Raw genomic sequence first — 14496 nt, forward strand, 5'->3', positions numbered from 1 at the left:
CATAGACATTTCAACCATGATATAATCAATGATCAATACATAACAAAAATCACGCAGGTGGACAATGGACATTAGGTTGTAAACCAAACTCGGAAAAAACATTGTTTCTATTGTCTTCTTCTACTTCTTTATTATTAATAAAATTCCTCATTGCATATGCATGAACACACCACCACTAGTATGCAAGCTTCTACTCACAAGAAATTTGAGTCAATGCTCACTTGAAAGCCATCACTCCCAAAACTACATCGACCACCACCTACTTAAGGAAACCACCTTCACTAGTTTTCGAGCCACCACTATAAGGAAGCCTCTACTCCCTATGAAAGATCTATGGAAACCATTGAAAGGAAGCTGCAACTCCCTTGGAAATCCACCACTTTCCTACAAGCCTCTACTTGCAGCAATGAAGGCCATAACCTTCAAACCCCCGTGGACCTAAATTCATCTATTTACAAATTGTGGCTCACTACAACTCAAAATAAACACTTGTGACTCTTGTTTCATCCATTTTCATATTAGACCCACATTGAAAATAATATTAAACACTGAATACATTCCCCCCAACATAATCTCCGCCATAATCAATACGTCATCGAGCAACACAATTAAGAGCATACATATAAATTTGCAATACCATGACAAATTTGAGATACAATATACCAAACAACAAACGTCCATCATACGTAGTTTCAACACAAATCCATTAGCATCATATATATTTTGATCATTGAAACTCAACCGTGTCTAAATAATAGCAACGACACATAATACATATAATAGAGCTGCAACCATATAAAATATGTCCAATAATAAAGCATAATTTTCTTGACTATGATCTCCTACATACGCAATACTAGCAATACAAAGGTGTCATAGAAAACATGTGAACATCCTATTTTCCATTGCAGTAGAAATATTCACAATCAAAAGCCTTAATAGACATACATAAAACACTTGTTGAAGGAAGCACATAAAATTATGTAGTAAAACTGATTTCCTTCAACATTTTTGTACAATTATATCTCTCCTCTCACATGCCTCTCAATATTCTCAATACTCTACAATGACTTAGTATCACAAAGGAGAAAAACACTCTAACTTCAAGCTTCCTCCTATATATAAAATATCTGAAGAGATTAACAATAATAGCTTAGATACATGGAGAGACAAACACTCATCTTCATACTCTGGTATTTTTCTCCTTAACTTGATCCAACACTGACTTCATTCAATGAGAGACGTATCTTTGACTTGATCACCTTCTAGAGTCAAGAATAACTCATGTTGACTCTATTCCATGGAAAACCATGGGAAAATACTATAGGAAATGATCATGGTATTTTATGTGCATGCATAGGAACTCAAAGTTTACCTACAAAACATCATCACAAGGATATAACTAGCACCAAATATGATTGTCATGGGGATAGTAGTGGCGTTAATGAGATCATCACTCTATGCTAGTTATCACCCCAAAGGAATTTCTCTCATTTAGGGCAAGTCACCTCCTCTCTACCCAAAACTTTTCCATTGGTCTTCAATCCTTTGCCAACACCTATAGAACCTATACAAACATCAAGAACACCTGAGTAAGATATCATTAAGCCACTAATGATCATCACAAATTCTCCAACTTTGTTGACATCAATGCCAACATAATTGAATCCATGGTTGACTCCTTAGGTAGACATCTTAGGTTGACATCGATGCTAACACAACACAACCAACAAAATAACCACCTTGAAAGTAAAATCCTTGGCAATAAGAAAGAGTTGAAACAAGAGAAGACTATTAGGCACTTCTAGTCAAGCACAAATTTCCATGCTTTCAATGATTAGACATAAACATTTCTCTCTAGCAAGTGAAAAAAAGTTTTTCTTTGGTTCCATGAATGAGGAATTAGACCAAATTGGAAGGAACCACACTTTATAACTGACTCAAAGACTAATATATAATAATGTAATAGGTACAAAATGGGTCTTCAAGAATAATTTAAATGAATATGGGAATATTATCAAAACAAATCTAGATTACTGTGAAAAGGTGATGCCGATGTTACATGATTGTATTTTGAAGAAACTTTTCTTCTACAACAAGACTAAAGCAATAAGAGTTTTCCTAAATTTTCCATATAATAAAAGTTTCAAATTATATTAGATGGATATGATATCAACATTCTTGAATGGATAACATGAAGAAGAGGTGCATATAGAACATCCTATATATTTTTTACTATCAGACAATCCTAATCATGTATGTAGGATGAAAAATCACTATAGGGATTGAAGAAATCACCAAGGGAATGGTATTCTTGATTAGAGAAATATATACAAAATAAAGGCTTCCAAAGAGAGACAATTGATAGAGATTTATATATGAAATGTGATAATGATGATATTGTGGTTGTTGTTGTTTATGTTGAAAATGTAATTTTTGGTAGTAATACAAATTCACTAATCCAAGAGTTTACAACTGAAATGAATTCTAAGTTTGTAATTTATAGGCTTGGAGAACTCTCATTTTCCTTGGTTTATATATTACAAAAACTTCAAAAGTCATGTTCATCTCCTAAGTAAAGTATCTAAAATCGATATTGAATAAATTTATAATGAAAGAGTATTCACCTCTTAACACTTATATTGTCATTGGGTGTAAAACATGTATTGAAGATAATGAATAACCAGAAGTTAATAAAAAAATTAAAAATAATTAATTAGAATGTTAGTAGCTTAAACATATCATACATAGGTCTCACATTGTTATTCAAAGAAATGCTTAACGCTATTCCCTTTGAAGTTTTATGGGATGTAGCAATTATTCATTGACATTGAGCTTAAGAAGAATCATTTAGATATGGGTCATGCTATTATCATCTCATGGCCTTGTTCAGGCCTTTAGATACATTATTCATTCACAAAAAATCTATTGATGGAACTCGCAACACCATTGGGGATTATCCAGAAGCAACATATGTGAAATATGGAGATTCATATATTCGTCCATGGCACCTACTCATAAGATGCTTTTGAGAAATATAGAATAATATTCCCTTCCCATAGTTATGGTTACATAATGGAGACCTATCCATTTTTCTTAATACCTCATAATGGATCCCATATTCAACTCGGGTGTTAATGATTTCCTATCCAGATATCTTGTCATAGTTTTTATGTGACGTTCATTGTGATTTCATTTAAGAGGGTCCAATAGCAATTAAGGTGATTATTTCCCCACTAACCACTATTATTCCTAGACACAAAGTTATAGTAAAAAAAGCAAACTCTTGGTGCCTATCTATTGGTCATGTGAAGTATCACCTATAAAGTTCCTATCTGTTTATTTGAGTACTCTTTTGACGCTCCTCATATTGAGAAAATTCAATAATAAATTAAGGTGCTTGTTCTCATTACTACTAATCCCGATTGGATGATTTTATTTTTTTTCATCCATATAAATTATTCTAGAGCTGAAAAAGTGGACGAATCAGCTCTTAGGACCATTTTTACCAGTGGGACCCATTTTGGGAAATTCAAGTCTGAAACCTTCTGGTAGCATTTTGAGGCATCAAATGACATTTTCTAGGGGCAATTTTTTCTTCTTCTTAGCAATACACATTTATTACGTATTATACACATAGATACCTTTCCAAAAGCACAAGAATCACATCAAACATAATTTGTATGTGAAATTTATCCCACATGGAGGCTGAACATCCTGTTTTTACCACCATAATTCAAGGGGATGCAATGTCAAACCCCATTGGCCATGGAAAATGGGATATCCACATGACAATGATAAAGAAAACATTAGAAAATTTTATGTTGTAACTGTGGTTATGTCTTGAGGTAGTCAAACCTAACCATTATTAGGTTATTGTATTGTGTTATAATCAGGCTACTAGAAGGAAAAGGGGTTCCATTATTCCGAGTGCATTTATTCCAAGCTAAGAAAAATAACTAAGAGGGATAAGAGATAGAGAAATAAAAGAGGATTTGTGCACTGTAGTATCTCATAGGCCACAGGTCAAAGTTCTTTGTACTCACATACATTTTTTATTCATAGAAACTAAGTAGAGTAGCCTCACCTTCCAGCTGGGTTTGTCTCTTGAAAGGGTTTCCTAGGTCATATCTTCTGTCATGTGTGTGTCAAATTTTAATTTTTTGTTCCCTATTTTATGCATTATTTTAATTTTCATGCATATGTTATTAATAATAATCTGTATATCTATGGATCTGAAGAGAAATAAAATTTTAATAATGTAGAATTTCATATTTTAAATATAATTTTATCAGATATGTTCTCATGAACTATGGAGTGGAATATCCATGGACGTTTATGAATAATATTGGTAGTAGGGAATGATTATTTTGGTATATTATTTATATTTTCAGGGAATCTATATTATCTAGGCTAAAAGTTGTAAAACCCAAATCATGGCTAACAAATCTCTGAATAACCGTCATGATGCTGCAAACGAGAAGTTTTTATGGTTGGAACAACAACTCTTGGATACAAATCATAATGTAAATCCCCTCGTGTAGGTCGTCAGAAATAATATTGGGATGTTTGGAGAAGATGGGGGTTCTAATGTAGAGGACAAATCAGAGGGGGGATTAGGAGATCGAGAAGAAATAAAGAACTAGTTGAATAAATAACCCTAAAAAGATGAACACAATTCAAGCACCACGAATAAATGAAAACCCTTGTTCAAAATGGATGCCAAATTTGATATAAATCCATACCATGGCGATATTGATGCTCTAAATTTAAATCACTAGCTGCAGTAACTGGAAGTGTATTTCAATATCCATTGAATTGGCCAAGAACAAAATATATCATTTGCATGCTTGAAATAAGAGGGCCACACCTTGACTCAGTGGGAAAGACACATATATATCCTGATGTTGGAGGGAGTTCCTCCAATGATTAAGCAGGAGGATTTTGAAACCCTCGTTAACTGGAAATTCTTGCTTATTGGCTATGTATAGGAACAATGGAGCCAATAGCACTACTTGAGGGAAAAGCTGGGCACAATCATGTAAGAGTACACCACACATTTTAAAAAGATGCCATAATGTTGGGTATGCCACCAAAGAACCCATATGTACTCCTCAAGAATCTAGGGTTTCTACACTCCCATCTGCATGAGAAGATGATGATGTTAAAGCCTAGATCAATAGATGTGGCTTGTGCATAGACATAGTACCTAGAGAACATAGGCCTAAAGAAGGAACAATCAAGTGGATCAAAGAAGAAGGAGAAATGGGGTGCTTCTAAAGAGATGAAGAATAATAAGAAATGGGGAAAATAAAAAGATATGATAGCTATGACACATCAGTGAAAATATCCTAACAACCACTGAAACATCGATGTCCATATAGAGGAGAAGTGTTGAAAGTTTCATTTAGAGATGAACCCAAATAACAAAAAGAAAAACAATAAGATGAAGAATCTCATGGCCATTGGTTCAAGAAACCAAGTTGGAAGAAGCTTGGTTTTGGATGACAAGATTGTCTATACGCCAGTGCACAATTATGTGACTCTAAGTGGCCTTTAAAAACAAGAAGAGAAAGAAATGACCAAGATTGATGCTATATTTAACTCGGGACCACATGAAAATTTCATTGCAAAAGAGATGGCAAAGAATTTTGGTTTGAATCTCATAATCAGCCAAGCCCATATTTATTTGGATGGGTAAATAAGGATGGAGACTGGAAGGTAATGAAACTGTGAAAAAATAGATTTTTTTTCAGTGTTTATTTTATTGATGAGGTAGAGGTAGATGTGGTTACCCTTGATGTATGTGGAGTTGTGTTTGGGAGCACCTACATGTACATGCCAAATGAAATACTCATACCAATAGCCAACTAGTGCCATCTTGTTAAGGATGGAAAATCATTCACCATTAATGCACAGAAAGACAAGTCAAAAAGTTTCTTATGTAAGTTCCAACCAAGCCAAGGAATTGATCACTTTGAACAAGAAGTATGTATTATTATTTTTAAGAGAAATTTTTTCTATAGAAGAGTCCTTAAGAGGAAAGGCATCCCTAGAGGGGTGTACTAAGAAAAAAAAAAATGGAAGAGTTTGTAAAAAAATACAGGTATGTGTTCCTAGAGCATAAACGATTGCCACCTAAGAGGGAAGTTGAGCATTAAATCTAGCTACTTCTAGACTTCTTATTGCCAAACATTGGGTTGTATAGGTAGTTTGTTATAGAAGCAAGTGACGTGAAGAAATAGTTGTAGTAGCTACTAGAACAAGGTGTCATTCAATTGAGTACATCACCATGTGGGTCACCCATAATAATTATTCCAAAAAAGGATGGGACATGTCAGAAGTGCATGTTAGAAAATTATATATATTACAGAGCAATGGAACACATAAAATATTGTAGAAATATAAACACAGAAAATGCATAAAAAAAGAGAGACACAGATATACGTGGTTCACCTAGTTTAGGCTACGTCCACGGAGAAACAGCCAATCCTTCTTTTATTATGTTATCTAGCAAACTGAAGAGATATAACCTACAGCAGATTCGTTGTAACTCCCTCTTTGCTCTCAATCTCCTCTCTTTTCTTCACTCAAAATTTAGATATGATAGACACAATACAATTCCCTCATATCTAGTGATGGGTTGCCTTCTAGGGCAAAAAATCCTAAATTAAATATAACTTCTACCGTCAGATCATCCGCCTGATGAACGGCCCAGATTGACTAGAAATTACTATACTTTTATAAGGAAATTTTACATTTGTTCTTAGCTTCGAAGGCACTGCCCCTGAGCCCTTGCCGGGGAACCGCTGGCCCCTGGATCCCCCAGCTGAGGGGGATCAGCCCCCCCGAACCCCCGCGAGGGGGACCAGTCCCCCGCGCACCCCCCCGCGTGGAGGGGTGTACATTCTTCCTGGGGCATATATCTGGCTGAGACCTTTGAATACAGAAGATAATCAGGCTCAACACCCAACAATCTTCCACTTGGAGACTGATTATAGAAACTCCACCGCTGCTTTATTTGCTAGACAATGACTCCTCTTTGGACCTGGTCATTTCTCATCTTCTTCATCATACTTGAAGACCAATTGAAACTGAACAAATTCTCAGTTTCTCCCTGGTTACAAATTTTGTTAACATATCCGCAGGATTCTGGCTAGTGTGTATCTTTTCAAGCTTCAACTGTCCATCTTCCAACGTTGACCGTATGAAATGGTACTTGAGTTGTATATGCTTAGTCTTGGAATGAAATGCAGAGTTATTTGCAAGATGCATGGCACTATGGCTATCATTGTATAACCTGCCTAGCTCCTGCTTCTTTCCCAATTCATCCAGAAACCTTTGTAACCAAACAATTTCTTTACTAGCCTCTGTAGCAACCACATCCTTTGCTTATGTTGTTGAAAGTGCAACAACACTTTGGATTTTTGAAACCCAACTAACAGTTGTTCCACCCATGGTAAATACATATCCTGTAGTGCTCCTCCTATTATCTCTGTCACCCGCCATATCTACATCAACATATCCCTGTAGAGCAATGTTTGAACCACTAAAGCATAATGCTTGATTTTTGATACCTTTCAAATACCTGAGAATCCACTTCACTGCCATCCAGTCTTCTTTTCCTAGATTGTTCATGTACCTGCTTACAACTCCCACTGCATGTGCAATATCAAGCCTTGTGCAAACCGTTGCATACATTAAGCTTCCAACTGCTGATGCATATGGAACTTTAGACATATGATCCATTTCTTCTTGAGTCTCGGGACATGCCTCCTTACTTAATTTGAAATGGCTAGCCAAAGGTATACTAACTAGTTTTGCATTCTGCATATTAAACCTTTTCAAGACCTTTTCTATGTACTCACTTTGAGACAATGTTAGTTTTCGATTCTTCATATCTCTAGTTATTCTCATACCAAGGATTTGTTTTGCAACACCCAAATCCTTCATTGCAAATGAGTTTGCCAATTTCCTTTTGAGCACATTTATTTCCTGCATGTTAGAACCTGCAACAAGCATGTCATCTACATACAATAACAATATAATATAGCTGCCATCATTTTTCGTTTTGAGATAAACATAATGATTAGAGCGACACCTAGTATAACCTTGTTCAGACATAAACCTGTCAAATTTTAGATACCACTGCCTTGGAGCCCGTTTTAAGCCATACAAGCTCTTCTTCAATTTGAACACTAGTTTCTCCTTCCCTTTTACCTCATATCCTTGTGGTTGCTAGATATATATCTCTTCCTCTAAATCCCCATGGAGAAAGACTGTCTTTACACCTAACTGCTCAAGATGCAAATCTTCAACTGCTACTAGACTTAAAATAGTTTTGATTGAAGTCATTTTAACAACAAGAGAAAATATTTCATCAAAATCAATACTTTTCTTCTGTGCAAACCCTTTCGCCACAAGTCTAGCTTTGTACCTTTTTCCACCTCCATCTTCTTCCTTCGACTTATAAACCCGTTTATTATGTAATGTTGTTTTACTTGCAGGCAACCTGACTAAGTCCCAAGTCTGGTTATGTGCTAAGGAGTCCATCTCTTCTTTCATGGCTTGCTCCCACTTCTTCTTGGTTTCTACCTGCACTGCTTCTTGATAACATTCTGGTTCACCAGAATCAGTCAACAATACATAATATAATGAAGGAAAGTATCGTTCAAGGAGTCTACTTATCCTCGTAGATCTTCTAACACCACTTTCAGTTGTTTGAAGTGCTTGTTGCTGTTTTGGTTGTTGTTCTCATTGTTGATCATTATGATTTTCAGCCACCATTACTTTTTCTGTGATCTCGTCAAGCACTGTCTATTCTCTATTTTCTTTTTCCTGTTTCTTTTCCTGTAGTTAATCCTTATACAAGAACTTTTCATTTAATATTACATCTCTTCTCCTAATGATTTTGTGATTTTCATAATCATATAAGCGATAACCAAAATCATATCCAATAAAGGTACATTTTTTTGATTTTTCATCAAGCTTTGTTCTATTTTCTTTGTTAATCTGGACAAAGGCTTCACAACCAAAAGTCTTTAAAAGTGAGTAGTTTACCTTTTTACCTGCCCATGCCTCCTCTGGAATACCACCATTCAAGGAACTTGAAGGCCCTTTGTTTATTAGATAAACAGCAGTGTCTACAACATCCGCCCAAAATTGTAAAGACAATCAATCATGCATGCAATCTCATGCACCTTGCACGCTCCATGATTGTCCTGTTCATAACTAGCCTAGTTCCATCTTAACAATGAATTTATAAAGCCTAGAGAGGTGCAAACCTTTCCTCAAGTTTTGCAGTCAAAAAATCTCATGTTTTGCACTCAAAAAATAGGTTTGCACCTCGAGTGATCCCTCTCGTTGCTTGATAAATCCAGTGTTAAGATAGGTATAGACTGATTTATATAGTAAGAGTTAATTAATTTTTATTTTTTTTATGTTTTTAATTATAAAAATTAATAATATATAAAAAAATATTTTGAATTTAATACTTAATATGTATATAAAATATATTTTAAAATAAATTAGTTTTCATATTGTTATAGGTTTAATGTATATTTTCCAATTGAAAAAGAGAAGAATTATTCCTCTAAACTAAAGCAGGCTCAATACAATATATTTAGACATGAAAAAGCCAACGAAAATACAAATATATATAAGAAAAAGAGAAATTTGATTGGTATAGAAACTAGCATAGAAAAACGTATAAAATAATTATTTTATTTATATAAAAGTTTTGGAATATTTCACTAAGGGTTTTAAGTGAAATTAAATCACTATAAAATAAAAAATTTAAGGAGATGTGATATTTTAATTGCATATAAACTTGAACCTACAACTTAAAAAACAAACATTGAAATTTAAATTATATTACAATAAAAAATAAAATATTTTATGAAATAATAATAATATAAAAATATTATTTTATAAAATATATCTATATATATATATATATATATATATAGAAGTTTAAGACCTTGACAATACGTAACAGAAAAATAGAAAATTATCTGCTTAGAATGCATTTACATGATCTCCAAGAATGCATTTACATGTTGGAAGGCGACATCCAAGGTGAGATCATATTATATTTGACTCTCACATCTTTGAACACATGGGCATATTCTACAAATTGTATGACATATTGTAACCCCACACACACATATTATATAATAGCATTTTGCACACATACACACACACACATATATATATTACAATATGACATATTGTAACTATATATTGTATATATATATATACACACTAGCATTTTGCACACACATATATATATTATGTACTAGTATTTTGCACATATCTCATTTAAATAATTTTATATTATCACAAAATGTAGTAAACCAAACTGAATATTAATAAATTAATCATAAATTAATCTGAACTATCATTCAAATAATCATAAAAATAATTTTATCTTTAAAAAATAATAATATTATATATATATAGATAAATATAAATTTGACAACTTGATAATCATGAAAATAATTTTATCTTTAAAAAATAATATTATTATATATATATAAATTTGACACGTCGACAATATTAATAGGAAAATAGAAAATTATCTGCTTAAATATTTACATGATCTCTAAGTAAGTCATTTACATGTTGGAAGGCTACATCCAACGTGAGAGCATCTTCCTAATCAAATCCAACTTATCTATCTATTCATTTTAGGTAGGTTACTGAATGATGTACTATATTTGGCTCTGACATCTTTGAACACATGGGCATCTTCCACAAATTGTATGACATAGTGTAACCATATATATATTACATACTAGCATACTATCATTTTGCACATATCTGATTATTTAAAAAGGGAATGACTAAGAATCATAAGTTTACAAAATGCTAGTTTATTCAATTTCCGTACACAACACCATGACTAACAGATAGGCTATTTCATTTCATTAGCTGACAGTCGTATAAACACATCTCGCTTCCATCTCAGACAACGATGAAAACGGTAATATTGAATCCGCTTTGAGAGGGGTAAACCAAACAAACTAATACAACGCTAAAAAGAAAACATTGATCCTATTTTTCTTTGAAAACCTGTATATTGGAAGACATGGTGAGGACGAGCATGGGAACTCCAAGTCTCTTCGGACGTCCATTTCGATGCTCACATTTTGGCATTATTGTTTTCAGTGATAGAAATTATGGCCCTATCTCCACCATTGAATTGATGAGCTTCAGGTCCTTCACAAATTGGCGTGTTGGAAGCAACTTCTACATCATGCACCTTATTTTGATTTTTGGAGAATATTCCTTGAGAATTGGAAAGCTCTTCGGAGTCATTTTTATCGGTTGAGATCTTGCTATCCTTCACCTTTCCCCAGAGAACAGCGTATAGTCCTATTGCGATCATAACTCCTCCCACCACACTGTATTCAATTAATAAGTGCAGTTAGAGCCTTGAACCTTCCTATTTGCTTACACTATTAATCTCGAATTCAATTTAGTGGGTTGAAAAGGAATTCCGAAACGAACCTGCCCAAGAAAATCTTCTCAGAGAGAATGATAGATCCCATAATTGCAACGATTATCACACTCAACGGACTAAATGCTGTGGCAAATACAGGTCCCTTTGAGCGCATGCATAAACCTTGTAAGTAATATGCAATTGCTGACGTCATCACTCCCTGCGCCGAAAAATAGCAAATGATGTTCTCTGTAATTTACCTTCATATCCCGATCTCCAATTTGTTAATTCAAACCTAAAAGGAAACACTTAAAGTTTCCCTCTCGTTGAAGGAAAGAGGAAAACTTACAGTGTAGACTGCAGTGAGAAGGTTGATGTCCCATCCTAAAGCCCACTTGGAAGAATCACTTACAACAGTTAAGCTGAGAACTGTTGCTTGTAATGTTCCCACTAAACATATTAAGGTGGTAAGGGATAGTTGAGCAGAATATTTCTTCAGTACTGCGGCCTGCGCATTCAAAATAGTTAATTAAAGTCGTAGTTTCATATGATTGAACAGGATTATATATATATATATGTGTGTGAGAGAGGAGGGGGACGGGGCGGAGGCGTGGGCGCAAACATTAAAAACAAAAAATCATCACCTGCAGGATGAACAAGGATGACCAACAAAAAGTGGCCGCAATTATCAGAAGGGAACCCATGATCCAACTTTTATTATCAATGTCAGAAGCTGCTGACATTCCACTTGAAGCTGTCTGGTGGGATTGATGATGTGCAGACCAAAGCATGGGAACAGTAGGACCTTTGTATAATGTCATCAGCATTGCTCCCCCGACGGAAACGATCGTTCCCACTATCTTTGCTTGACTGCGTAGCTTTTTGATGTTAACTCTCTCCATCCTACGACAATATAGATTTTCCATCAAGGTCATAGAATAAGGCAATTGATGACAAGGAGTACCCCTAGAAAATATGACTTGAAGTGAACATTGTGATTTGATTACCTGAATAGAAGAGCCATCACGAAAGTCATAGCTGGAAGAACATTACTTAGTGCAGACACATATGTTGAAGATGTTAATTTCAAACCGATGAAGTAGAAGTTCTGGTCGATTACAGGCCTGCAGAGATGCATTAAGAATGCTCCATATTTAAATTAAAATACTCGCCAACAATTTTCATTCACTCGATCAGAAATAGAATGGAAGATGATACTTTAAAGAGAAGCGAGAGGCCTGAAATTATGAAATGGTACATACCCCAACAAACCCAATACGAAAATCTGGCAGAATATGGGAAAAGTGAGTTTCGGTCGCACTTTCCTGCAATTAATTGTAACATGTTAACTGATGAGCTGATTACGTGCTAGAATATTGAGTGCAGATGATGTTAATAGAATACCCTTACCTTTCAATGAAGAAGGCGAAAGGAGCGAGCACAACCGTAGCGACGGCATTCCGGTATACTACAAGCACAAAGTGATTCAACCCTCTATTAAAAGAGACTTTCGAGATAATATTCATGCCCGCATATCCAAACTGCAAAAATATCATCGCTACATAAGGTATTGACTTCTCAATTAGTTTCCCCATTGATAATCAAATAAAAACCCTCACAAACACCCAACCCTTCCCTACTCTTTCTATAAATTGCCAATGCAGCGTGAGGGCTGGAGCTTCTCCTCTTTGCACTAACTTTCACAGTTTCATAATCCACATTGTCTGCACTCTTATTTATAAATAAACAAAAGCCGAGTAGAAATGATCTGCCTATCTAGAGTGTTGACCTAAATTGATAGCAATAGGTTGCGAATACGTGGAGAATTATGAATCCTATCTAGAGTGTTAACCTAAATTGATCGCAATAGGTTGCGAATACGTGGAGAATCAAAACTCCACCGAAAATTTTCTGAGCTCTACATTTGACCAACGAATCGGATATGGGCAATAGCCGGTATCATATTCGTTATTATATTTTATCCCGGAATGACCGAAATATTTTACTTAGAAATAAAGCAGTGGATGGTGGGTCAATTAAAGCAGATATGTGAAGAAAGCAAGTCACTGTATCAGAAAATTGTGGGCACGTGGAGATTGATTAGGAAAGAATATGGCATATATAAAGTAGAATTGGTGGATTCAGGCCATGTGAAGTTAACCATAGCTGTTCTCATGTCTTTTTTGTAATGTGCCTAGAAAAGCTGTAAATATTTTTATTTATCATTGTAAGTGTTTGGTTAATAATATTGTTAATTTTTTAAGTTAGAGAATGATTGAGTAATAACTGATTGTAACTTTTTATAAAGAAGTTGGAAGAAGGTAGTTGCTAGTAAAAAAGGAAAAACCCTAACTATCTCCCCTAACAAAAAAACACTCCAAGAAAAGGGGTTGGGGGAGGAAAAAAACTGTGCTATAAAGACAAATGGAAAAGAAAAAGAAAAGAGGATGCTAAGTCTGGTGATTACAAGATAGCATTACCACAAGTGTGTGACAGTCTTGTTCAAGACTATGGTCTTGCAAGCAGGCTTGGGGGGAGATTTGATCTTGAAGACGAATCTCATGGACGGGAGGATGACATGCACAGGTTGTAAAGGTGCCTGAGATCGTTGAGATCTACTGCACAGGAATACAGGTAAGTAGTGCCCTTCAACAACCATACCTATATGGAAGCTGTTGTATTTGATTAAATTGTGATTATTGCAGTGAGAGCCATTTCTTAATTTATAGATTATCTGTATTCTCATTGTTAATAAGATTACAAGTGTTTATAAATTATAATTTATCAGAGAATTCATAATCAGTAGAATTAAAATTTATCAGAGAATTCTTAATTTATAGATTATCTGTATTCTCATTGTGAATAGGATTACAAGAGTTAATGAATTATAATTTATCACAGAAGTCATAATCAGTAGAATTAAAATTTATCAGAGAAATTCATAATCAGTAGAATTATAATGATCAGAGAATGAATTAGAATGGATGAAAGACTTATTTCCAACAAATCAATACTGTAGGAGTGCTATAGAATTAACTGAATAGCATATCTAA

At 34.5% G+C, this 14496-nt stretch overlaps 1 protein-coding gene across 1 annotated transcript; it reads right to left on the bottom strand.

Moving 5' to 3' along the window:
* Nucleotides 1–10900: 10900 nt before the first annotated feature.
* LOC149238845 (WAT1-related protein At5g07050-like) lies at nucleotides 10901–13075 on the bottom strand. Its single transcript, XM_089367041.1, has 7 exons — nucleotides 12854–13075; nucleotides 12706–12768; nucleotides 12451–12567; nucleotides 12088–12346; nucleotides 11793–11951; nucleotides 11512–11663; nucleotides 10901–11405 (listed from the first exon to the last, which is right to left on the bottom strand). The coding sequence occupies exons 1-7, from the start codon at nucleotides 13036–13038 to the stop codon at nucleotides 11144–11146; spliced, it is 1197 nt and encodes a 398-aa protein (XP_089223167.1). The 5' UTR covers nucleotides 13039–13075; the 3' UTR covers nucleotides 10901–11143.
* Nucleotides 13076–14496: the final 1421 nt, after the last annotated feature.

The sequence above is a fragment of the Pinus tabuliformis genome, chromosome 8, assembly GCF_031772625.1.
Source record: "Pinus tabuliformis cultivar Carrire ecotype Pingquan chromosome 8, CPIR1, whole genome shotgun sequence".
In the NCBI taxonomy this organism is placed as follows: domain Eukaryota; kingdom Viridiplantae; phylum Streptophyta; class Pinopsida; order Pinales; family Pinaceae; genus Pinus; species Pinus tabuliformis.